The sequence below is a fragment of the Lissotriton helveticus genome, chromosome 7, assembly GCF_964261635.1.
Source record: "Lissotriton helveticus chromosome 7, aLisHel1.1, whole genome shotgun sequence".
NCBI lineage: Eukaryota > Metazoa > Chordata > Amphibia > Caudata > Salamandridae > Lissotriton > Lissotriton helveticus.
In genome coordinates, this window is record NC_136068.1 from 1,457,608,441 (window position 1) to 1,457,635,901 (window position 27,461).

A 27,461-nucleotide genomic window follows, 5' to 3' on the forward strand; every position below is an offset into this window, starting at 1 on the left:
TGACAAATACACTCATAAAACTCTTCTGCACCTGAAGCTACAGAATGGGGAGGCAGATTGTCACCAAACCAGTGCCTGTCTGTTTTAAATTCAAGATTGGGTGCAGAGAAACATGCTTTGCTTTCAGGGTTATTAAACTGCGATCATATTCTTGGAGCCCGCCAATCCTACACCTTCCTATATATTTTTAAAGTATTTATTAATGTTCAGTGAACTTATTGCAAAAATAGCTAAGCACAAGTACCAATTTCAGAAACCACAACCTTCTACTAGGCAAACCTCTAATTCAGGCCACGCAGAAATATAGAAACCCCAATGCCGCTCTTTTTGCATCCTGATGGCATCGGTACCAAGGCTGCAGGACCAAAACATTGCAGGAAACTGCTTAATCACCAATCTATTACAGTGCATTCCCCTGCCTCTAACTGAAAAGTATACCAGTTGGACCTGAGAGGGCTTATTACCTACTATATCATTACAAAGTTTCATAATAAAATTTACATGGTCAAGTTGGTCACAGTCGTATCCCAAGAACGTTCACTTTGTCTCAACTCTTGTGACTATTTGTTTCTAGTACGATATGTATTCTAAGCTAGGCATCAACAATATTTTGAAACAACTGCACAGTGTGCATACAACCCTGGCAAGCGTATCTTTGTCTGAGGAATAGTCTACACACTGAGTCACTGTGTCACTTCTAAAAACCTGGATCCGTGATGGGTTAGAACTTTTTTAGTTTCACGACAAATCAACATTTTGCTAATAAGCACATTGCAAACATTCATCAAAACTGGAATTGCTAAGAACTCTTCTAATAAAAGTGAACCTAGTCCGTTTTGTTATACTCCAATTATGGTGTTCTGCTTTTTCCCAGTTTAAGTTTTGTTATTTTTATACTTTTCTTGTGCTAAAGTCTAGCAGTCCTCTAGTTTTACACGTGTTGAAAAGCATCACATTGACAGCACCTTAGGGAAATAATATGCAAGACCCATGCATGAGCGCTTCAAGCAGTAAGTTTATTAAGTTTAATATACACTCTTTCACTACGCTGTTATTTTCAAACTAAACCTTTCACAATACAAAAGTTAGGATTTCATGATACGTTTTAACAGGGCATTAAGTGGAATTAATAGCTCTATCGAAACACTTATAAGGCCCCCCAACGCACAGCCAATAAGTCTCGCCTTTGGGACATAAGTGTTTAGTTATCCAGCACAATATCCTTGATTAAGCAACATCAAGTGTTGCATGGCTAAACACTTATAAGATCTCAAAAGCGAGACCTATTGGCTATGCCAATGCTTGTTAGAAGTTGCATCTCGTATATCTGCAACTACCAGTAGTATAGCGTCACAGTCGAATCTGGTAAAAAAACACCAGGAACTGTTCTCTGCACTGGCACAATTCGTTTATAATCGCAAAAGGCCTAGGCCGAATTTTAAACTAAGGCACCCATGGTACAATAAATCTTGTAAAGTAGCTAAGCAAGCCCTTTCAAATTCTATCAGAACCAACGACAGATCACGAATTAAGGAAGCCAGGGATCGATATAAAAAAGTTATAACTGAGGCAAAGATTAACTGGGAAAATGATAAATGGAAAGCAATAAAAACAGCATTAGGTAACTATGATATGAGAGCCTTCTGGAATTTAGTTAAGACTGGGAAATCCGAAGGCCAATTGGACCAAACTTCGGGGAAGAAGCCTGGAGATTAATTTTAAATCTTTATACTTAAGGCCCGCAAAAGAAGTGGGAGAGGGCTGGAGCAGAAATTATCCCCATTTATAAAAAGGGCTCACCACTCAATCCAGCAAATTATCTCCCCATAAGCCTCCTAGATGTGACTCAATTTATTTTTGCTCGGGTACTTCTGGGGCCCTTGCAATCCTGGATAGAAGAGAACAATGTGTTAACACCATTACAGGCAGGATTCAGGGCCAAGACCTCCACTATTGACCATATCTTCAGATTACAACTTATCCATTGGAAAATTGTGGTCTTAGAGGGTGGCAGTCTATCTCGCAATTGTGGATCTTAAATCCGCGTTTGACTTGGTGCAGCGAGATCAGCTATGGGGCACACTTCGTTGACTTGGGAGTACCAGAATACCTTTGCCACCAGCTGAGACACCTGCACCAAGACAACTATGCGAGAATTAGATACGGTAAAAAAAGTGAACTTTCCGCCCCTTTCCCTGTAGAGAAAGGGGTCCGACAGGGATGTATCCTGGCTCCGACACTCTTCTCTCTTTTTCTAAACAGCTTAATTAAAGGAGAGGGTCAGTACTCGCTCCTCAACTCTTCAACATCTACATGGAGCCCCTCACCTTAATTCTAAGGAAAGCCAACATCCCCTTCCACCTATATGCGGACGACACTCAACTATCTGGAAACCACGTAGATCACAGACTGAACCACACACTTACTGAAGTTCAACTCTGGCTCTCATCCTACCACCTCAAACTCAATGAAGAAAAAACAGAAGTGCTCCTCATCTCAAACAAAGAGGAAACCCCCCAAATTCTAGAATGGCTCAAAGCCTTAAATGCCCTGAATGTTCCTCTTGTTCCATCGAACTCCATAAAATCCCTAGGGATCACCCTTGACCACAAACTGGATATGAAAGAACACATCTCAAAAACTGCCAAAAGTGCTTTCCTGAACCTGAAATTGCTCTACAAATTGAAACCATTCCTCCCCACGAAAGACCTGAAACAGGCCACGCAGGCTCTGGTACTCTCCAGAATTGACTACGGCATTGCCACTCTGACTGGAACAGCCAAATCGCACCTGCGACCTCTGACCTCTACCCTAAATGCCGCTGCAAGAATGTTCACGGGAACAAAGAAATATGAGCACATCACCCCAGCTCTTAAGGATCTGAAGTGGCTCCCTATTGACCAACGAGCCAGCTTCCATACAGCCTGCCTCACACACAAAGCCCTGTATACAGGCAAACCTGAATACCTGGCCAACAAGCTCAAAAGGGCCGGTCAATCTAGAAACCTCAGAAGCTCCAACACGCTCCTACTCATTCCTCTGAAATCCCAGAAACTTACAACATCTAGCAAATCCTTTGCGGGTAATGCCCCCAAGATTTGGAATTCCATCCCCCCACACATCAGAATGACCGCATCCTTCCCGAAATTCAAGAAGTTACTCAAAGTCCTCTTCCTCGAACGTTCCGGAGCATACTAGAACTCCACCTGGACTTTGAAGTTCCATGATCTCGGTGACCCCAGAGCTGATTGACTTGCTTATGACTTTCCGCCCTGTTTTACGCTTGGCTGCTATTGTACAGACTGTACTCGCCCATGTGCCCCTTGCCATGTTTTCCGTCCGCAATGTTTGTCTGATGCCTCTGTACTTGCTGTGAAGCGCTCTGATACCCTCGGGTCCAGCTAGCGCTATAAAAAACTTTAATAAATAAAAAAATAAAAATAAATAATTGAAACTCTGTTAACTGGGAAAGACATTGATGCCAGAGGCTGGCGAACCGCAAAATTCCAGCACTCTTGTTTGCGGACGATGCGCTGTTACTCTCCAAATCGCCCATGGGTATGCAGAGGGTTCTTGAGGTATTCAGCTCTTTCTGCAGGAAGAGGGGACTGGAGATTAACCTCCAAAAAACCAAGTATATGGTTTTTAATGCTAATAACACAAATTGCCCACATCCCCAACTGGATGGAAGGGCTCTAGAGAGGGTGTCCATTTTTGATTAGGGATCACACTCCCTGAAAAAAATGGACTGGTGGACACAAATAAAGAAAGCCAGCCTAAAATTGACTCAGTCCACGGGGGCATTTAAAAAATGCATAAAAATCGCACCCACAAAATGATTGGTCCAGCAGCAGAAATCTACAAAATGCAGGCTAGGGGAGCTTCACTGTACGGGGTAGAATTATGGGGCCATTGTCCATCAACCTCCCTATCCATGCCAGAGAACCTATTCCTTAGCCAACTGCTGGGCCTCCCTATGAGTAGCCCATTAACACCGCTCAGGATGGATCTAGGGACTGGCCCTATAGCAGCTGTAGTCTCCTCTATACTCCCTCCCATACTGGTGTCGCCTGTGGAGTACACCTAAACCAGCGGACTATAAAGAGGTGTTGAAGGATGTTATGACCCTTCTTCGTGCAGGGAAACTCCCCTGGCTAGTTTATATCAGGAATTCTTGCCAGGCACTACGGAGGGCAAATATGTGGACTACACCAGAAGAGACCTGTCCCACAATCTCCAGAAAGGCACTACTTGACTCCCACAGAGAACACAAATTGGCCTAACTATGTCAGGGGACCAAACCAAGCAGCTTGACCTCCAGGTTTCTGGATATAAAGCAGCAGTATAGGTTGGAAACAGCACTTGATCACACCCAACCACTTCTGGCAAAGAAATTCTTTCTTCAATTCAGACATGGGGTGCTCCCGCTTCGAGCAATTGGCAGGGAGCCCACAAACTTAATTGCCCAGGGCGTGACCAAGTCGAAGAAATCGAATTACATGTCCTTTTCTTTTGCCCCGCCTAACAGAAACATGGGGATCAGACAGTATATAGAAGTGTATAGGCTCCTCAAGTATGAAATTGACACACTTATCGTGTTCGCCATCTCTAGGTTCCTCTACTCGATGTGGTGCATTCGCAGAGCTATCTTAAAAAAAACGAATGCAGGAATCTCCTAGTTCCCAGGACCCTTACACGTGCTATGCTATGTTTACACATATCCATTGTATGATTATTGTTACCGCAATCTTCCTTCTTCCGGGTTCATCCTTTTTTAAATGTATTATATTACTTGGTTTAACGTGGCTTTTTAACATTGTTAGATATATCTATTAGATAAAGAGATCAAGTCAAAAGCTTTAACAACTGAAAGGAGTTTTACATAAATTAATGAATTGGCTATTTGTTTTAATATGCGACACCTCAACCCCTCCCGCACTCTAGGTAGAACACATATCCTTTGTTGATCATTGTTTTGTACCCAAGTCTAATATAGAGTGCTGTTGTGAGGGAGCACACTTAAGAATGAATTAGCAAATTTTGCACAAATTAGATATGTATTATTTTTTAATATAGCACTAATGTACACAAACTGACATTTTAATGTTTTTTCTTTTTATCAAAATGTATTGTATTGTCTTTTTAGGTCTCGCTGAGCCAGCGCGCATGCGCTGTCAGCAAGACATTTAGTAAGCGGGTTTCAAAAGTGCTACCTACCACAGGCTTGCAGGCCACGAGCTGACTGTTACGAGCGCGCCTTGTGCACAGCTGCTGGAATTTGCCTTTATCGCATTAATCACCTCTCCTACCCCCTCCCCTCCGCCACCACGTCTCCAATAATTGGAAACATATGTGCTTTCACTTTAGGCGTGCCATTTTTTGAATCCGGGCTTTTTGTGGTCTCTGGAATACAAAGAGCTGTAACTAACCAAGCCAAACTGTTCAATTTGTATCAAGTTTTCCTCTTCAAGCAATGCCTTCAGCCTTAACGCTATACAGTTGTTTATATTCCAGCACACATCCATGTTCGGTTTTGCTATTGTATTATTATCCCTCCTGGGGTCTACATTTTCTAGCGCCCGTTACAGCTGTCAAGAAATTATTAGAAGATATGAATAGCTCAGTTTTCATTTTTTTGAAAAGTAGTGCTTCTTCATCCGTGGTACATTTAGCGAGCAATCGCTTTGCTGAAATGGACACAAGGGCATTTCAAAATGGCAGACATACCGTCCATAGCGTGGGCGAGTCTTCTTTTATTTCGACACTCCTCTTTCAGTTACACCTGACCTCAGTGCTCCAGCTCCCACCCTGGCAGCCGAGGAAGCACGTGGGCGCGCTTTTGAGGTCTGCAGCAGCTGGAGTGGAACCAGTTGAGGCCAGCAGCAGTTCCTCCTTGCCATGGCCGCCGCGCACTGCTTTGAAGGCTGCAACTTCTTCCGCCTTAGGATCGTGCTGGCCAACTTGAGCGGAAAGCCTGTGAAGATTCACAGTATCAGGGCCAAAGAGGAGAGCCTGGTCATCCGAGGTACAGCAGCAGCGTCTGTTTTGCGGTGGCACGTGTGCAACAGTCGTTCGTGTGTGCTGCAGAGGGCGTGGAGGATGTTCAATATCTGCTCATGTTGGGAGTCTGGGCTGTGTTAGTTATTTATGAGCGACAATGAATATATCATGCGCAGTGTTTTGCATGAACCGAGGTACTAACTAGTAGAAACCTCGTGGAATAAGCAGAGAAACCTGCTTTGCGTGAAAAGGGAATGTTCGATGATGGACGTTAGATCGGCATACCCCGGCACGGGCGGGAAGGTGCTATTCTGTCCTTGTTGCACTTAATACCCAACATTGTTAAATTAAGTGGTGTGTCATTCATGTAAGTTTCAAAATATTGAAGTAATGCAAACGGTCTGATGCTGTACTCCAGGCACAAAAGGAGCCTGCGCAGGTAGTGATTTATCATTCTGTAATGTACGTCGCGGGTCTGGTTGTGCCCCTTTGTCGCTTTCCATCGCGAACAAACTCTTTTCTCTTTCGATTGTAAACAAGGACACATTGTTTCATGGTCGCTTGGCTATACTGGGCATATGTTTGCAAACCGGTATCGTTTATTCGCGTTCAATCGATGGCGTTTCCGGTCAACCATCCTACATGTTACTGGTTGCAGGGTTGGGTACCTGGGTCCAGTGTTTACTTGTGTATTCGAGTTAGTTTATTCCTTTATTCTCACACACAGCTCAAGCGGCGCACCTCTACCATGGGTTGTGGCACTCCCTGCTATTCCAATCCAGACGGGCACACAGTGCCATGTTATTAAAGTAATGTGGCCCTGCCCTCTAACCAGAATGACCCACAGAGCGGTTTGCCACACACACACAGCTCGAGAGGCGCACCTCTGACACAGGTGGTGGCACTCCCTGCTATTCCAATCCGTAGGGGCACACAGTGCCATGTTATTGAAGTAATGAGGCCCGCCCTCTGTCCCAACCACACTGCACACAGCTCCAGCAGTGCACTTCCATCACAGCCGGTGGACCCCTGCTAGCCCTGTCCCGCGGTCGGGCCGACCGCTGGCCAGCTCACCTGAACTGCCCCCAAATGCTGTTCCAGTTCTTGACCCACACATCCAGCTCTGCTACGGCTCTGAAAATGCGCCTCCTTATCTAACCGCTAGCACACCCGGTTACTCTAGTACTGAGATCCCCTCCTCTCCTCAAACACAGCTCTGACGATGCAGCCCAATGTATTCCGAGCTGCCTCCGACACTGCCACAGTTCCTGGACAGACGGCTCCTCCAGTGCTCCTTGATGCAAACCAGCAGTCATGTTTTTCTCTTCCATGTCACCTATACATTGTATATAATGTTATGAGAGAGTGAGAGAGGCCCCTCACACCAAAGGGACAGGGCTTTATGTAGACTTTACTGTGAAACGTTCTCTTTGGTCTTCAACCTAACCAGACACTACCACTGGTGAAATTACAATTACAATCTTATTCACACTTCATCTATACATCTAAACCCCGCTCTCAATTATAATGCCGAAGACAAACTAACTATGGGTCCGTTTTCTCTGAACTCATACTGCATTAGGCATCCGTACAGCTTACTTTTCCATTTGTATTTAAAGGCCATCTGATTTGCCCGTAGCAGCATTAAACACTGGCTGCATCACAGGGCAAAGCTAATGAGGTAAGTAGATGCTGTAGCATCCAGGATAATGTGCTGCATCGCTAAACACTTATAAGGTCCCAAAGGCGAGGCCTATTGGCTATGTCAATGCTTGTTTCTGTGTGCTTTTATGGCCATACAGTCGAAATAAAGCTTTTTTGACGGACTGAAATTACTTTGAAGTTACTTTGCAATTATTTTGTGATTACTTTTCAGATTACTTTTTCTATTCAGTGTGATATACCTAGATATCATACTGGGACATTTCCTAGACAAGAGGTAGGTAAAACAGTTTTCACAGAAGCACAGTTTCCTATGTATCCATACAAACACCCTCAACACTTGAGTTTCGGGGTTAGAACAAGGGTTCTCCCAGGGCCAAAGACTCACTCAAAAAGCACCCTCAGTTGGCACTATGGCGGCCTGGTGCAGATTGCTGAGGCCCAATGTTATCTAATGAGGACAGGGGGCCTCCAATTGGTGGCTGCTCATGGGTACGTCACTTGGATGTGGGAGCAAAGCTCCTAGGGTTTAGCTCAGAGCAAAGGGGGATCCAAGATAGCACACAAAGTGCACCCGCAGCGGCTCTGGGGGAGCCAGGTGCAGGATCGACGTCAGGAGCCCTGTGGGTTTCAATGGGGAAGCTCCAGTCAGAACAAACACTACAGGCTCATGTACGAAGATCTTATGGAGGCGACGATGGGTTGGAGAGGTAAGTTGGGATGTCGTGGGATGCCGGGACACCATTGGTCCTGCCACCCAAGGCCATGGGACGTCAGGGGCAAGGGTGTCTTTTGGCATCTGGTTTTCCTTACCAGCTCCGGTTGCTGGTCGGAGGATCCTCCAGATAGGGGCTACAGGCATTGTCAGAAGACTTGCGTTAGGTCAGGGATCATCAAATCCCAGGTCAGGATCACCGGGGAGACCTCCTCGTGGTGTTGAACCACTCGAACTCGGCCGGTGGGTGTCTGGTGCAGAGTGGTGCAGACTCACGGATTTGGCCAGGGCCAAAGTCTGTTGGTGAGCAAATCCGGTGCTCCAGGTCTTTTTAGTGAAGGCAGGGAATGTCCTCTGTGTTCTGGGGAGCTGCTGGCTGCAAGACACAGCACGATTCCGCTGGAGTAAGTCGAGGTCTGGAAAGGCTGGTAGGGCTGGGGCCAAATCAGTTGGTGGCCTCCTTTTCTTCCTTCAGCATGGCTCTTCGGTCCTTCTTTCTTCTTGTCTGAGAAGGAAAGGTTCGGGTTGCCCCTAAATACTAAATTTAGGGGCATTTCAGGTAGGTAAAGGTTGGGGCCGATGTGTCTGTTCCTTGGGGTGGCTACACCCCCTATTCCACCCTCCAGTGGGAGGGGGGGCATAAGCCTCAGTCTAGGTGGCAGGGCCCCCACCCCATCTTCAAGATGATGGGGACAGAGTTGTTCTTCGCCTCGCCTCCCCCACCTGGGGGGTGGGGGGGTGGCAAAGGTGGGCACACCACTCCTATCTTCGTTTTCCTGCCAAGTCTCCTGTCTAAAGTGAAGGTTAGTACTGGTGGGGGAGAGTTGCTGGGAGCAGCAAATGACTGGGTCATCTCACAAAGGCTGCAAGCCTTTGAAGCTTCCCCTTCGTGGGCCCTGTCCATCCAGGGGGAGGAGGCTTGGCACCTATGCACAGGATGCGCTTCGTTTCAGGACACCGAGAGCGGAAGGCTCTCGACCGAGGGGTTTAGAAACAGGTCTGGTTGTTTTTCAGGGGGCATCTCTAAGTGTGGCATTTTTCATTAAATCCCACACTGGCATCAGTGTGGGTTTAATGTGCTGAGGAGTTTGATATCAAACTTCCCAGATTTCAGAAAAGCCATTATGGTGCTGTGGTGTTCGTAATGATAAATTCCCAGACCATATACTCTTTATGGCTTTATTGCACTTACCATGTCCAGGAATGGACAAAGACACTGCTGGGGGACAGGGCTCATGCACCCATACCCTCCCCAGTGGTATAGTGCACCCAGCTAGAGGGGTGGCTTACCTATGCCACAGCAGCGGATTGTAGGCATGGCACACAGGGATAAGTGCCATGTCGACTCTTCACTTTGCTCTGCACCAAAACATGCAGTTTGCGATGGCAGTGTGTGTGTGTGCGTGCGTTAGGGTGCGGGGCCTATAAGGGTGGCACAATACATGCTGCAGTCATTAGAGGCCTTCCCTGGTCAAAGGACCCTTGGTACCCATGGTACCTTTCACATGGGACTTGCATGTGGCCAGAGAGTTGCCAATTGGGTGTGCAATGGTATAGTTTTGGGAAAAGAACATAGGTCCTGGGTGCCTGGTTGGTAGGAACCCAGGACACACTTAGTCAAAGAGCATCAATAGCATGCTAAACGTGGGGGCAACCATGCAAAAAGGGGCCTTTTTCTACAACTGGTAAAAGCCTGAGAAATAAAGAATGTTTTCTTCTGGAGCATTGGGGTTGTATGGATTGGCAGTAGTCGCTGATCAAATCAAAATTAGGAAGGTACTTTGATGCACTCAACATGTGCCTTAGCTCACCAGTTTGAGTGAAATGGGCACCTATCTGTGTGATTGTTTATTTTGTATGTGTTCATAGAGCAATGTTTTGGTGCTCCATGTAGTAGGTCAAGTAAAGGCACTTATTCCTGCTCAATTGGGTCAGTGGTTAACAGAAGAGATGCCACTTCCCCTTCAGTTAGGGCTACAAGGCTGACATGTTAGACCACTCTGGTACATACAAGTGGTTCCGAAGTCAAACAAGTAGTTAACAATAATTATGCTTCTTTAAGACAGTGTAGGGCCACACCACCTGTCATCCATTGAGTACAGATTAGCTATAGTATCAGGGTGTTCTGGACACTCATTACCAGTAAGGTTTAGGTTCTATGCAATTTACTAATTAGTGGGTATGGTTTATGGTTACGGCTCACACGCAGGTTGTCAACAGCCTTGTTCATAAAGATGCGCCATATTTCTCCTGAGGTACTAAACAAAGTCGAACACACTATGAGAGCTGGTCTCGCTTCCCATCCTTGCACTCTTGCCAAAGCAAACGGATATTGAAGAGGTGTCCATAAAAAAGAGCAAAGAGGCTGAACCCTACTCGTGTGAGGAGACACCACAAGAGGGTAGTTTATGTATTCCAAAGGCACAATGTCCATCATGCTCTTTAAGGTTTTATCAAACTTAATCTCCACCCAGTTGAATTGGGGATGGGAAAGTGTGGAAAGTGGTAGTTGACATCAAACTCATCTTACATGATTACTCCCTCTGTTGGAAGCAACAGTACTGGGAAAGCGGGGTGTGTGAAGCAGCCAGTAACTCCTGCAGCTCTGGAAAGGACTCACTAAAATATATTAAATATCTCAGATATCTTTTTACCCTTGGGGTGTATAAACCTTTGCCACTCTAGAGCATGTAAATTAAGAATTCTGTCCAGAGCACCAATGAAGTTTCAATTGGGTGGTGATCAAGACACTCATATCTGAGAGGACTTCAAAGCAAATGGACATGGATAGGTTGTTTTCATAGGTGAGCAGCGACTACTACCAGACATTTTGTAAAGACTCTGGGAGCAGTGAGGACTCCGAATGGGAGTACCTTGAACTGGTAATGGTGCCCCACTACTACAAATGAGAAAATTACGATGAGCGGGATGTTTTGCAATGTGGAAATAAGCATCCTTCAAGTCTAGAGTAGACATAGTCGCCCTGTTGTAACAGTGGGAGCACTTGCTGAAGCGTTACCATGTGCAAGTGAATTGATTGTATGTAATGATTTAAATCTCGGAGGTCCAAAATAGGTCTGAAGAGAACCGTACTTTTTGGGTATGAGAAAGTACAGGAAGTATACGCCCGACCCAATATTGTAGTCATACGGGCTTTAAGGCTACTTTCAAAAGGAAAGATTGAACCTCTTGTGTGAGGAGGTGTAAAGGGTCTGCTGACATTTTGTGTCAAAGTGGAGGAATGTTAGGATTGTTGGTAAGCGCCAGGCAATAACCTGAACGGATAATTCCAGGTACCCATTTGCCTGTAGTTATCGATTGCCACATGGGTAGGAATTGTGAAAGATGCTCCCGCCCCCTCCCTCAACAGGTGTTAAAAGATCAGGGGCAGTGTAGGCAAGTCACTGTTTGGTATTGGAGGGGGAGGTGCGTTTGTAGGTACCTCTACATTTGCCGCCTCTGTAGCCCCCTCTGAAGAAACCCTAGGAAGCAGAGGGATGATTGATGCTTTTGTGTGGTGTATATGTATAAGGAACACAGGTGTAAAACCCATAAACCACGTTGGGATGGGTATGGAGTATAAAGAGCAACAATTCCCAACAGGTCTCAGTTTAAGGCAGTTAAATAATATATGCAATTAGCATTATATAAACAAGAAACAATGAGGCTCATATGGTTTAAAGGTTTGTTATTCACCAATTCAAAGGAGGGTGTTTCACATGGAAAAACAGTTAGACAGCACTGTACAGGGAGAATCATGTGACAACCCAAAGGCACTTGGTGAGTGGTGATATTTACAGTTGGTGAAAGGTGAAGATGCAAGTGCTGAACGTGGACAGCGTGAGCGGCGCAAAGTGACAATGAAATAATACAATAATGGCTCCGCAGGATTAAGTTATAGTCACTTAAATCATGGAACAAACAATTTTACAGGAGCCAAAAACGTTAGTTGCGCCTTAGGATTGCGCTGTGGTGTCGAGGGCTTTTCGATCCCATTGAGTCGGGATCCTCATCAGGACAGGGTTGTCGAGTTATGAGCAGTGCTGTGGGGAGAAAGAGCGAATCAAACAGGGAAAGGGGAGGGTGGCATGAAAGGCAATGAATGGGGGAGGGGGGGATGCGAGTAAGACAGGGTGGTAGGTATGGGACAGGTCGTGGAGGAGGAAGGGAGGAGCGGCGGAGACGGGGGCCCAAGCACGCATGCAGGCTATGTGAACGATGTAAGGGTGGACCTGGACAGTGCCCGTGGAAGAGGATAGGGATGTGGGACCAAGTGGATAGGTGATGCAGTAAGTAAATAGTGGCGCATCAGGTTGGCTTGAAATCGAGTGTTCGGATGAGTAGGCGTGACTAGTGAAAGGGCAGCGAAAGCCGGACGAATGCTGGCACAGAGTTAGAGGTGTGGCCAAGGGGCGTGAATCTGAGGATATGACAGCGGATAATTACTGTGGTAAGGGTAAGAGGGGGTCCGTGAGTGGGGACAGTTGAGGCATAGTGCTAAAACCTACTTGTGCAGGAGACGGTAATTACGTTGTCTCTGGAACCCCTGGCGGGAGCAGCGGAGGCGGCGTCTAGAAAAGCGGGACATGGACCGTCAATCACCGCAAGGGAACGATCAAGCAAAAGGCTGCTATCTAAAAAGAATTTACCTGCTGTGGTTCGGCGTTGCCTAGGGCCGTTACAGCGTGGCAGCGCCTAAGTGAAGAAAAGCCGCTGGTTAGGAGTAATAAAATTAATAAAAATTGCAGGTGGCGGGGTAAAAGAGTGAACACATGCATGAAGCGGCCGCCCGGAGGAAACAGTGGCTGGCGCGCTATCCGGCTCCATGGTGCACAATGCCTGAATAAATCAAGGCGGCCGGCGGCGATGAGGGCTCTGGCAGTGCGGGCGGCTGGCGTAGACTCAATACCGCTCCGAGAACCCGGAAGGGTTCTGACATAGTATATACACTGTGATAGGGTAGTGGCCGACGTGGAGGGCTTGTAGGGAGCGAAGGGGGCGGAACAAGTGCCGTGTCCAAGAGTTGCCGGGGCAACAGGGTAAACAGAAGGAACTTACACTGAAAAAGGCACGTAGATGGCAAAGGGAGTATAGGCAGTGTCTAAAGAGGTATTCTTGGACCCCCTGCGATAGGAGCGCCAAAAGGCACCGCGGCCAGAAGGGGAATGTAGGGGTCCCATAGATTCTGCCACGTCTGTGTCCTTTTTCCTCTTTTCTAAGCAGTGTAAACTACAGGACCAAAGAGGTGTTTGTCAAACGGCGTGTTTAAACCCAGAAATTAACCATGCACGACTTCTTAGTAGCATGCTGGTGTTAACTGCTCTAGCCACAGTGTCAGCCGCATCTAACCCACACCTATTTGAATTGATAGAGATGAGCTTTCCTTCTTGCACTATGTCTTGAGCTTTGGACTTGTGCTCATCAGGCAGGAATTGGAGCAACTGCTCCATTTCGTCACAATGTGCCCTATCGTACTTGGCTAAAAGGGGTTGGGTGTTAGAAATGCACCAGAAAATTGCAGCTTGGGATGCTAGCCTTTTCCCAGAGGTGTCTATCAACTTAGACTCTTTGTCCGAAGGTGGAGCATCTCCTGACATAGCCCGTTTAGGGCCATTAGAAACTACTAACAAATCTAAGGGTAACTGGCCCTTCATGTAAACTGGGTCGGACGGTCAGATTTATACTTTTTGTCTACCCTGGGGGTGAGAATACGTGCCCGAAGAGGATCCTTAAATATGTCATCCACATGTCTTAGCATACCTTTGAGCATGGGGAGTGTGCGAGTGGATAATTGAGAACTGCTAAGTGTTTGTTTCAAAAAGAAAATCCTCTTCTAGAGATTATTTATGTAATTGAATTGGGAAAATAAGCAGCTCTGCTTAATAGTTCTATAGGGCCTAAGTTGTCATATGGTGGAGAAGGTTTAGTGGGGTAGAGATCAGGATTGTTACCTGTGGGAGAATCTGTATAGTAATCCTTCCAGGGGTCTGCAGGCGCAGGATCATTGTCACCATCCCATTCATCCTCATCATCAGGTGTGTATGGTGGTGGTGAACTAGTAGGGGTAATTAACAAGTGTTGTGTTTCCGGGGAAGGACGTGATGGAGGAGGAGGAGGAGGAGAAGAGTTAGTGCCCACGCGTTTCCGCTTTAAAGGAATGTGATAGTCTTCCTCTGAGTCAGATTTGCGTTAGAGTGGCAATTTAGTCGCAATACATCCTGTTTTTGGATTGATGTACAGTTCTTTTTGTTTAGGGTCTGGTTTTGGAGGCGGGTCATCGAAATGGGGGTCCTTTGATGCTATCAGAGCATCTTTGTTTCGGTGACTACGTTTTCGGTGCCGTTGTCTTTCGTGCCGAGGATTTAGGTTCCAAAGACTATTTCGGCAAAGAGGACCGGCCTAAGACAGGTTTTGGCTTCGACCCCAAAGGTTTCGGCTCGGTGCCCAAGTGTGGACAACTCGATCCCGGGCCGGAAGGCTTTGACGTATGTTTCGGTGAAGAGCCTCGAAGCCGGAGCAGTAGAAACATGTTCTCAGTGCCGACCATAGCCCAAAGGCAGAGGTGGGACCGGAGCCTTTTTCTTTGGCTGTGTTGGACTTTGGGGCAAGGGAGGATCGGTATCACGATACGCTGACCTTGCGGGATGTCATCATCTACATCAGAGCCGGACTCTGAGATGGAGATATGCTCTTCTTGTTCTTCCGTGGCTCCTAAGGCATAGACGTTTCCTGTCCGTAATCTTCTCTGAAGAGGTCCGGAATGGAGCTGGTGTTTTGCCTCTGCTTGTCGCAAGGTCGAGCCCGAAGGTCGCGGAGCGTTTTTTTGAGCAGAAAGACTTACACATGTCGCAGTCTTGTTCATTGTGCTCTGCTCTGATAAGCACAGGTTGCACACTTTGTGCAAGTTGGTGCATGGGAACTTCACGTGGCACCGAGGGCAGAGTTTGAATGGAGTCCGTTCCATCAACTGCGAGGAAGACAGACGCGGGTAGACCAGACGGCCTTCAACGAGTTTCCCCGATCGGAAATAGTTTTTGTATTAAATACGATACGCGGAGAAGTAAAATACGCGATCAAAAACAATACCGTTGAGGGTAAGTGGATTGGGCACCAAGGGGTACCGGAGCGGAGCAAATCACGCCCAAACCTAATGGCGAGAAAAAACAATCTACCAATGGAGCCCATGCCCACTATCACCTACCTCGTGACTGGAAAGACTTCTGAGAAAAATAACATACAAACATCCGGACCCAACACTAAATGGCAGAAGTATGCAAAGCATGTGATCTACAGCTCACATGCCTTGAACCTGCCAGCACCTCAACAAATAAGGATGTTATAATCATGTGGAGGAGTGTGGCTCACTGATTAGAACGGCAGACCCTGATGCAGAGGTCTGGCCCGGGACCAGGGTTCAATTCCCGTCGCGGCAGGGTCTTGAGCTCAAATGTCCGCGGACACGATAATTCTCGGCACGGTGCCTACTCTAATCATGGGGTCCCACGCTGCAACTCTGGGTAATAGCTTGCTTAGTCTCCACACCGGCCCTAATCGCTAAGGATGCCTGGCTTCACCAGGGGGGTGCCCAGGAGTTGGGCGCCTCACAGGAACAGGCCAGGACGGGTTCCTCAGCGGTTTATTTAGCACGGGGACACACTGGTAAGTGTAACCATCCGCTTTATAAGCTTCAGAATTAATTAATTAATTAATTATAAAGCCAGCAATAATTTAATTCAAAACACCCATCTTAAAGACAGTGGGTGGCGTGGAGTGCCCATCTGGGATTTGCACAAGAACCCAGGCCAAAAATACCTAAAAGCAACAGCTGGCATGTAACATGTTTGCATCAATTGTCCTTTGGTGTTTAATGGGAAACAAGAGGTAAAAATCACAATGCCAGTCTTCATATGTATTTTTCATTTAGCCAGTGGGGTTGTTGCAACAACGGCAAACAAAACACTGAGCTGCTGGTGACGGAACCGCTCCGTCACCAGCCGCGGTTGAGCTGTGCTCATGACGGAGCGGTTCCGTCATGGCCCCGCCCGCTCAATAGAACGCGCCGCACAGGCGAGAAATCAGCGCCGCGCAGGCGGGTCGGGCGGGCCATGACGGAACCTCTCCGTCATCAGCACAGCGCCACCGCGGCTGATGACGGAGCGGTTCCGTCATCAGCATGGAACCGGTTAAAATGATGTGCACAGCACAAACAATTCTCTAGTAACTTGACATCACTCTAGCTCTTTACTTCTGAGATGACAGATAATGTCAATCGCTCTCTCTTCACTTTTTTGGGCATTAAGAAAAGACATGTTAGACCAATGTAAAGTTGTGAATCATTCAAAATAGGATTTAAAAGGAACAGTATGTGAAACCTTGAAAAAACATTACACAATAACACCGGTGGGCCAAGAAGACAACTCGCAGTAAGATAGGCTTACGTTTTTTTAAGTCTTTTCGTATTCTTCTTACCTGTGTTATCAGAACACCAGAATCATTTGCTGAAAAGGCAATAGACATCTCCACATCACTCTCCGTTTGTTCCTCCTTCACAAGCGGAATCTTAGTACCACCGGTCTGATGGAAAATTGAAAGGAGGTAAAATTATAGTTGCACAGCAATGGGTGATATTAATTGCTTCTTTCTGGTCCTGCTTAGGAGTCAATCGATGACATGTTTGTTTCAAGTAAAAACTTGCTTTTTTCACCTTTTGTAAATCCCTTTATTGCAAGACTCCCTCCCGCAGTAGGCAACGCCAAATTCAACAACAAATAGATCTAGACAAAAGATTAAACTACATTTTCTACAACTTTGACGAGAAGTTAGAGTTGAACTGCACAGTACCTAATGTTGTACACTGCTGCCTACTGAGAGACTATGAACTTTAAAAACCAATAGGTGCTTATGGCTAGTGATGTTTACTGAAACGGAGGTGACTGTGCATAAGGAGATGATGTGACTAGGACTGTGGCATGTGCTCAGTCAGAACTATTTCAGGGTATTTCAGAAAAGGTACTAATCACCCACTACAAGATTCATACTTTCACATCTGGGTATCAGAAGTCCTATCTATGTAGCATTCCACTCCTGGGGTCTTGGTTAAGAGCACAAATAAGTTGAGCATGCACATAAAAGCAATATACACACTCCCATGCAAAAGCAAATCTCAATAAACAGCTCCTAAATTTCCATGTTCTACTTTCTGATGCATTTGATCAATGGGACCCTGAAGCACTCAATCCAAAAGACAGTCAATAGTGCTTAGAAATCTGTGCTTGGAACTGGTTGATATTGAAAATCCAGCTTTGTTGGACACTTGCTACTTTCCACAGGACTTGATAGTTTTATTTTGTGAAAAAAGGGAATTTACATGCAAAAAAGATTACATTGCTTACAAAAACCGTTTGCCACAATTAACCATACAGAGGAAACTAACAGCCTATTAATCATTATGTCAAAACTGCTTTTCATGTACTCACAATGTGTAAAGTTGGAAGGCGTGTGATACTTCTGCCTGACTTGATCTAAGTCACGTTGCTAAAGCCTTTGAGTGATGGGCAGGTGATGAGAGCAACAAGTCTGGGCTTCAACCTTACCTATATTCTTCAGAGATACAAGAGTCATTTCACAGCCGACCCCTTAACAGTCATTTTTTTTATTCTGAAGCATTTCACCACTACAGGGCCCAGTGGTGTTGATGCAAAGCAACACAATCAGCCAATGTCAGTCCACCAGACTATTATAACAAAACAAGGCTTTCAAATTTTAGCCATGAACCAAAAAAACCTGGCTTATACCACCGAGCTTATCGATTGCCTAATTAATAGAAGAAAGGGATGCCATTATAGTAAAGCCAGGTAATCATTTGATTCAGGCTTCGCTTTGACGCTTTCCACCAACTCTTCCTGGATTTCAGAGGTCTTGTTAGAGAGTAAATGTATACAGCTGATTTTATTTGATGATTTACAAAACATTTTTCCAGGTAATTTCACTGTGCAGCATTTTGTGTACATGTAGCTAAAAAGTACGCGCATAGAGGGCCGAAGGCTACCGTTCAATTACAGTGGAGTCATGTTTGTGCTAATATGTATTTGCAATTGTCAACTGAGCTTTCAAATGTCTTAGGTAACAGGACTACTACTTCTGCAGTGCGGTTGGTGAACGGTTTATAAATGTCAATAGGCTCTAATGCTCATTATGCCTTAGAAACATAGGTGCTTATTTGCTTACAGGTTTCATTTGCCAGCTGTATTCTGCAATAGTTGTAATTTTATATCATTTTAAAACCTACATTATAGCTTAGTCAGTCTTAGGTTCTTTACTAGTAGACTCAGAAGAAACCAGAGTAACCGCCTTGATAACTAAACAGATTTCCCCGGAATCACACTTAAAAAAATTACAGTCCCATATTGAACACGTCCCATATTAGTTTACCATTGATAGAGAATCTTGAATTATTTTGATGGAGAGTCATGAAAGACACCTCGGGAAAGTACTGGAAAGCAGAAAAAGAATGACTTTTGCTAAATAATTAAGTTATCCTAGTTTTTATGTTTGAGGGGGTAACGATACATTTTGTGCCAGTTACACTTGCAGCTTTGATGATTCATCACCTTTATTCAGTTCGGATTGCAAATTTCTATAAATACATGTAAGGCTATAAGGTACAAATGCAGCTGTCTTGCATTTTAATTGCAGCTACAACTTAGCTTCTTACGTGGCACACAAGAGCGCTCTCTTACAACAGATAACTGTTTTCAAGTGCAAGCTACGTACTAAAAAAGCGATTCGAGGAGCATCTTAATGCTTGTATTTTCCGTGATTTTATCAACTTCCATAGGTTGTGGGTCAATAGTTAGGGAGTTGGATGGATGTGATCTTACCATGATTATAATACTAGGTCATCCTTCACCTACAAAAAGGTATGGCTCCACTGACCCTCTAAAGGTCTCGCCTGGGGATGGTGCTTTACAAAATTGGCCTGCGTGTTGATTAGCATACCGCTACTGACAATCAAGCTTCAGCCTCACCTGTTTCAGCAATACTGTTGAAAAGGTCACCATCCAGCTGGGGTAGTGCCTCAAGCACACCAGTTTCTTATATATTGCCCACATCGGTCGACTTTAGGACTTTATAAGAGCCATGTATAAGGATTATGTTGGTTAGGTCAGCTGCCTCTTAACATAAATTTGCGTCCTGCATCAGTCTTCGGGTCAAAGGCTTCTCACAGGGCTGTGGTAGACTGCTCGAGGGCTTCTTTTCCATTTTGTATGACCTGACCTGATGACAGGAAGTAGACGTTTTCCCTCATCCCATCTATAGGCTAGAATGATCGATATGGAAAGCCAAAGTATGTTTTGCTGCCTTAGATGTTATAGGTCTATAGTAGGCTTCCTGATAGAATCATCCCAAAGCATTTATTAAAGCATCTTTAGCAAATAGAGAGCACACCGCGACAAATAACTTTCCTTAGGGATATCTGTGGCTGCAGTTTTCAGCCAGAGTGCTCAACTGGGATGGTCACTTGCATACTAAAAGTGGTTGAAGCTGAAACTAAACCAAACCCACAAGAGGATCTCCAGATCTGAGAACTTACTGAAGGTATGGCATGACCATCAGTAAAGTGGGTTTATCATCTTTCTTGCCCTTTGATTACAGCTACTGCATGACAACAGTGGAACATGAGTTCTGCAAGCCAAGGTTTCTTTCTAGCAGTCCAGGGCTTGAAATGGTCATCATAAAGGCAGGAATTGTCCAATAAAAGAATAGTTCTACATGCCCAGTTATAGAATTGGAAGCCAAACATCTGCTTTACACTGCGTGGGCACGAAGTTAACACATATATATGAGTATTTCCGCAGTATTTTCACAGCTCTATGTAAAAAAGAACAATTTCCCCTGTGGACGCTATTCTGGTCATCACCTCCTGATACATGCAGGCAGACAGAGAACAGAGAAACGAACAAGGGAAAGAGAGAGGGGAAAATAACACAAAAAAAGAGTAAATGCAATTAACAAAAATAAAAGAAATTAGGAAATAACAAAGAGACAGATGTCCGAGAACAAAGAGGGAGAAGAGAAGAGCAAAAATGAGAAAAGTACCGGAATAGAGATGTGTGAAATGTGACATGATCGGGAAAGAAGGAAGAGTAAGGAAAATGGCGAGGGAAAGAAGGACAGGAGATAGCAAAAAAAACCTTATACACACTTCAAAAGAATATAATGCAACCCAATAAGTAATCATTCAACACTTTGAAGTTTAAAAATCAAAATGATGTGAAAGAAACAATAATATTGAAAAAGATCACATTTATTTACATCAAGGTCCCGAATTCGGGGCGTAATCCTTAAGAAAACCTCAAAAATGTAAAATAAGTAAAATATATTACAATTGCCAGTAGATGTCGCACTTCACTTTAAAAAATAGACTTTTTAATGTTGGAACAGAATCTTTTTCAGTGTTTCAAAGAGGTGCTTGTGACTACCACTTACTTATGGTTGTTTTAACAGCAAAGGTGTTTTGCTACCTGCTTTTAGGGTGCTGGGTGTGAAAATAGATACCAGAGGATTATAAACAATACAAAAATTGCTTAGTCTTGTGGAAGATTCAGGATATGGAATACAGTCATTGTGCAAATGTCTGTGACTGCTCTTATTGCATAATCTTTTATTAACACATTTTACAAATAGTGAATTGCAGCCCGAGGCGAGTATTTTTCAAGGTGTTGGAGGAAGTGAATCAGCGAGGGAGATACAAAAAAATGTGTATCAGGTAGAATGGGATGGATGAAGATAAGAGAGGTATAAGGGTGAGATTCCCCCTTTGTAAAAAAAAAAAAAAAAAGGTGGGAAAACCTGAATTCGATTTCTTCCTTGTTTCAGTATCAATGATTTTAGTAGGTTGCCAGATGTGTTCTCCATTTGCTCTCATTATGGAACAATTCCATACCCCTGAAGGAGGATAATAGGATAAGATGGATGCAGCTTAGAATAGGAGTGTTAAATGTTCAGCTCTGTCCCGATCACCTATTTACTGTAAAAGATTCAGTAGAATCTTAACCATGTTTTACACAACTGCAGAACTTAGGAGCCTTTTAGATATAAGATTCATAATACTGAAACTCACTTGAACATAGAGAAACCAGAAAGAGGGTGAAGTTCGTATTTCATAAAATGAAAACACAAAGTTGGAGGTAATTATCTGTGAAAAAAATCTTTATATTAAATTACGTATCAAGGTGACTGGAGATAACCAAGCTAGCTTGAGCAAGATCAATAACGCACCAATATTAAATACAAATTACATGAAAAAGGTTGTTTTACAACAGGTGTTTTTCTGAATGCCACAACGTCTAGTATCCTATCTCCCCCAGAATTCTTTGCAATTAGAAGCTAAAATTAAAAACTTATCTTGTGGGACAAATTACCCGTGTATCAAAAAGTAGGCTGACCTGTGTTTGCAAAACTTTCCGGTCAGGGATTTTAGCAATAATTTTGCTAAGTTATTCATCTGTACTCACAGGTGTCAATTCCACACCTTGTTTGGTGGAGGCCTTAATCATGCCTAATAAACCTAATGACTAGCTCACCAAGTTCAAACTGCCTACTTTGTTTTTTTTTTTTTTAGAAGATTAGAAGTTACTCTGAATTAGACGCCATGCTGGCTGGGTTAATCGCTTAGTATAGCGATTGGGGCAAATACAGATTTCTGTGCTCTTAAAATCCATTAAAGGTTGCCAATTTTTAAAACAATTTAAAAAGATTTCACAGGGTAAGCAACTTTAAGCCCAAATACGATAGCCATCTTCGTTTTTACTGTGTTACAAGCAACGTTTGCTCCTGATACAATACTCTAAAACGAAAGAAAGCATTTTTGCCAATTTACGCTGAAGAACATATTATAAAAGCCCCTGCATCATTGCTTTGATCCCTTAATAATACGGAATTTGCCTCCTTGGTCTAGACTAAGTTGCAATCTAATGAGAAGGATTGGCATTCAGAACTGATTAATAGTATAGGTGTCCCTGCTGGGTCAGAACTATATTCTGATTCTCTTCCCCTCAGTCATGCTAATTTTCTATGTGTGAAATATCATAATACATGTTTCTCACATTACATATCATATAACTGTTTTCCCAGAATTTCAAGATGTATTATACACCACTGTCCGAGGTACAGCACAATTAAGGCAGACCATATCCATATATGCACCTGTGTATCACGAACAGTAACATTTGGCATGAAAAACTGGAGTTAAGCAATTGCAATTGTTAAATCTTGATCCTAACGTGGTTGTGTGCGACTTTAGCCAACTAGTTGCTACTCTGTCTCTCGTTATTCAGCATCTGTATCATGAAGGCTACAGGTGCATTACATTTAGTGGTAGAGAGGAAAGGGAAACTGCTTAACACCCTTGCAGGCAAGTGCTCACAATTAATCTAACAACCGCAAATTCATTGAATCCTAAAAATGATGTGAGAAAACATATGGGATATTTTAGTCATTTCATTATTCATCCATTACCTTTCTGTATTTATTGTACTATGTTCATTTGATTAGGGACAGCTACTGATTCAAACCAGTGTTCGGGTTTAATACTATACCTATCTTACTGGGTTAGTGTTGGTGTTATTCATAATTTAGGTTTAAAGACAATTAATTGTGTATGCACGGAAGGGTGCCTTGTTAGGTTTATTTGTTTTTTGCTGGGGTCCAAGGATTATGATTAGGGCTACCGGTTTTATAGTATTTATTTTTTTAACATTTCAGTCTGTATTTATTCATATTTATTTTTGGGGCCATCTTATTAGTATTTAACCAGTGGAGTACAAAAGGTTACACATGTATTTAACTGATAAACATTCACTCATACTTTGATGCCGGTAGCGTTTTACCAAATTCAGTGGCCAAATACATCAACACACTACGCCCACAGGTAAATAATAGCAAAATACTACAAATATAGTTTAACATGTGCCATATTTAAAGATATCATAACCTATCTATAAGTTCATCTGTTGGCTTGGAATTCACAAAAGACAACATGGAAAGTCACTCATTAGGATCACAATTTTCATAATTTTTCCCCTTCTAAAAATGAATACAGACAGGAAACACATTGCTTACCGTCTGTATTTATTTGGAAAAAACAGTAAAAACAGAAAACTGGGAGCCTTAATTATGATAAAACTAATGGGTTAAGAACTATGGTTGATAGCTGGGCTACTCATCCGAGACACAGTTTGCTGATGCCAATCTGAGTATTTCAGGAAAACTAATAGAAAAAAAGAAAGGAGCCAGTCAGAATAATCCTCCAACGCTCATATCAACTCAGGGTCAGAGAAGTGGGAAACAGAGACTAGGAATTTCTCCTTTAAAATAGACCATGATGATTCACAGTCCATGGAATGCAACAGAGTCTCTGCTCGAGAATTAGTAGCCCTTACCATACAGTGGAGTTTATGTCCTCTATACCCTTGTAAAACCTATTAGAATTATGCTTCATGTTGCTGGGTTGTGCTCCACAAATATCCCAATTATAATGACAGTAAAAAAAGCACTATATACTTCTAAAAAAGGTTTAAGCTGGGCAGAATAGCTGTTTCTCGGTGAGGATCTGAAAGAAAAGTACATCAGTGAAGTGTCAAATACTGCCACCATTGGAGAATTGGGATTAAGTAAAAGATAACTTTGACTGCTTCTGAAGCAAGGCCAGGATTAGGCAGTTAACTGCTAAACCAATTCAGAAACCGGTCCAGAGACCATTTTACCTGGACCGCAGAAATGTCCCCAATACCACCCCCCATTAACTTCCCATTCAAAAGTTATTAGTCACGATTTTTCCATATTTAATAACAAAGCTCTTCAACGGAACTCTACTGAAACAAAGTCTTGATATCGAAGACCTAAGAAGCAGCAAATGTGATCGGAAAGCAATTGTAGTTTATAACATTACTGATGGTATACTTCATTTGAGTCCCCACTCGCTACACCCCATTCCTGTTTCTAGCCATTTTGACAAAAATCACCAACCCTGACCTACCTAAACTTCAGCACACTATTTCAACAGTTAAAACATCCACAAAGATTGGGCAAAGCACTTAAATCGTGATGTTCTTTTCAAATATTTATTCAAATGACTAAAATCACCATATAGTGCAGATGCTGCGCATTTAATCAGATCATGATCTGAGTTTTTGAGTAATCAAATCTCGATGAAATGACAACATTTTGTCTTTGCTCATGTCTCTGCTCATTAAGCATATGGAGAATGAAATACAACCTAGTGCTAGCAACAGATGGAATTTGATTTTAGGAGCAGTACTCAGTGGACTAATCGCTGCATCTAGACTTATGGGTCACAGTATGGACTCCCAGTAGAAAACTTAAGCATCCATTGACTCCCAGTAGAAACAACTTAAGCATCCATTTAACAGAGAACAATGACAGAAGTACGAATAGGAAATGTAATTAAGACAGTTATAAGTGAGCCGCCTGAAAATAATCAGTTTGTAGTACATATCACGCATGGTCACTATTATTAAAATATTTAACGGTTTCACAATATTCCCACATTCTTGAATCGTAGGACAACATGAAAACAACCTCAACATTAAAAAAGTAAAAGTCCAATACAGCTCAAGATTCACTGTTGTAGCAAGACAGGTCATCTGCTACAATTGTACTGTATCCAATAAATGAGGAATGGCATAGATATAAGGTAACCTGGGAAAAATGACCCAACAGTTTCTTGGGAGAAAGAAGCTAAGGAGGACCATGCATGTTCACCTTTTGATGTTTAACATGCTCAGCTGTATCCATCTCTTTTCTGTAGTAAGAATCCACAGTATCCGTCTTCTCTGGTTGGGAAGGGTCATTCATGCTCTTTTGCATTTTATGTTCATAGTTCAGGACAACGTGAAGGCACTGGTGTAGTGAGGGCGCAGGGCCCATCTGTGCTATGAATGCTTGGTGCTTGAACTTCACAAAGCCACAGATGTATTCCTCTGCCTCCTCAGTAATCTCACCTCGCTGGAGCCATTGGTTTCTGAGTGGGTGCCATGTCTCTGTGTAATACTGGATCACCTCTGCTGGACAAAGGACCTTTAGGTCACTCAAGCATTTCTCATAGACATCTGCTGACTTTGTGTGAGTGAGAAGAGTCAGGCAGCTTTTAACTTTAGCTTCTACGGTGATATCGGAAGGGGTGATTTTGAGTTGAAGAAATTCTAATAGTGAAGGCACGCAGTAATGGATTACAGCACGGGGCAGAAGAGCCTCCAGGCATCCTGGCACCTGAATCCCTGGATGCACAGTTACACGTTCCACCATGCTACTCATGCATGGTATTGTCTGAAAAATGGACACCATAATAAATCTTAAAATATCCAACAGGTTTTTCTTTGCAATGCAGTGGCCACATACATGCCACCCAGAATTTTCTTCATCACAAAAGACTGTGTACAGATCAAAGCCAGGGCTAAAATCAGGGAAAAAGTCTACATAGAGGTGACCAGAAAAGATACGGCCAATATCCTGCATGCCAGATGTCATTACAAAGATGCTCTTCACTAGAAACTTGTCTTCCACGAACACTAGCTTGATCCTTGCCTTCGGGTCTGAAATGAAGAGTGACTGTAATTCAGAGAGGACTTGTGTGCGGTCCTCAAAAGCGCTGGAACGAAAACGCAAAAGACGCTCTAAATCTGCGGGCTCTAAAAACTTCCTGGAGATGTTGTTTGCAATATATGCTGGCAGGCCAACATGGGCAGATAGCCTGCTCCTCTTTGGGGTGGGAGAATCATCTGTATTTAAAGAATCATGGCTGTGCTGGAAGCTGCTTTCAGCAACCACAAGCCTGTCTTTCTGTCGACCCAATTTCAACTTGATGAAAGCCGGACAATTCTTCCTAGATGAAAATCAAAAAACATAAATCAGTTACTAAGTTCTCTTTCTTGCTGACAAAAACACATTATGACCAGGAATGTCTGCAAACAATTACAGCTCAAGAACATAAGCCACAGTAAGACCATTAAAAACCTCATCATGAGTGTTCCCTTAATCATTACAGTGACAGATTCAGCTTGAAACTTCAAACTGAATGCAATGATAGTGTTACATGAAAATCTCACATTCCTTGCAATATAAGAATGCTCAACTAGTTCCCTACTTTAATGGAATTTAAATTTTAAACCGACAAAACCTCAATGTTAACAATTACATAACATAAGGTTAATTAAGACAGCGTTGAGGGTGTACATGTTCAGTATTGAATATTATAGCCGATAGAAAACCGGATGCTCCACAAAAAAACCAGATGTACAATATTTCTATATTAGAAAGAATTTATCACTCGCTTATTGTGGAGTTTCACAAAGTTATGTTGTGAGAAGCTGGGTTTCTGTTGCAGTACCCTCCCCCCCACATTTTGCCAGACTACTGATGCCCTTTGACTTGATGTGTCCTGGGTCCCTGCCAATCAGGTTCCCAGGGCCTGTGTTCTTTCCCCAAATCTAACCCAAACGGCATATCTGGCCATAGGTCATCCCCTGGTAAATGTTAACAGGTACCCAGGGCACTGTGACCAGGGAAGGTCTTAAAGGGCTGCAGCACTTATTGTGCCACCATTAACCCCTTCCATGCTCATGACGAGCTCAGCTCGTCATGCAGTACACTGCTCGTGTGCTCATGACGAGCTGAGCTCGTCATGAACAACGGGAAACAAGGGTCTGCAGCACAGCAGGATAATCTCCCTAGCAGCCAAGGTGTTAAAGGCCCTGTACCTATACACCTACACACACACACCCCCCTCCCCACTTTACAGGCTGCGTGTCTTGGTACAGAACAAAGTGAAGTCGACATGGCACACCTGTGGGTCATGCCTACAAACCACTGCCCCAATATAGATCAGTCACCCATCCAACTGGGTGCACTATACCAGTGTCGAGGTTACAGGTGCATGAGCCTTGTACCACTACAGTGTCTAAGTCCATTCTTAGACATTGTAAGTGCAGTGCTGCCATTAAGAGTATATGTTGCTGGGAGTTTGTAATTACGAACTCCACAGCACCATAATGGCTACACTGAA

The 27,461-nt window shown here is 43.8% G+C and overlaps 1 protein-coding gene across 3 annotated transcripts in view; it reads right to left on the reverse strand.

Annotated features, from left to right (window-relative positions):
- Positions 1 to 27,461, reverse strand: part of LOC144770363 (uncharacterized) — a 918,549-nt gene that overhangs the window by 700,459 nt on the left and 190,629 nt on the right. For all 3 annotated transcript variants that reach the window (XM_078654830.1, XM_078654829.1, XM_078654828.1), the window contains exons 8-9: positions 25,163 to 26,282; positions 16,847 to 16,951 (exon numbers count right to left, since the gene is read on the reverse strand). In XM_078654830.1, the coding sequence (XP_078510956.1) occupies positions 16,847 to 16,951; positions 25,163 to 26,282 (1,225 nt within the window). The remainder of the gene's footprint in view (positions 1 to 16,846; positions 16,952 to 25,162; positions 26,283 to 27,461) is intronic.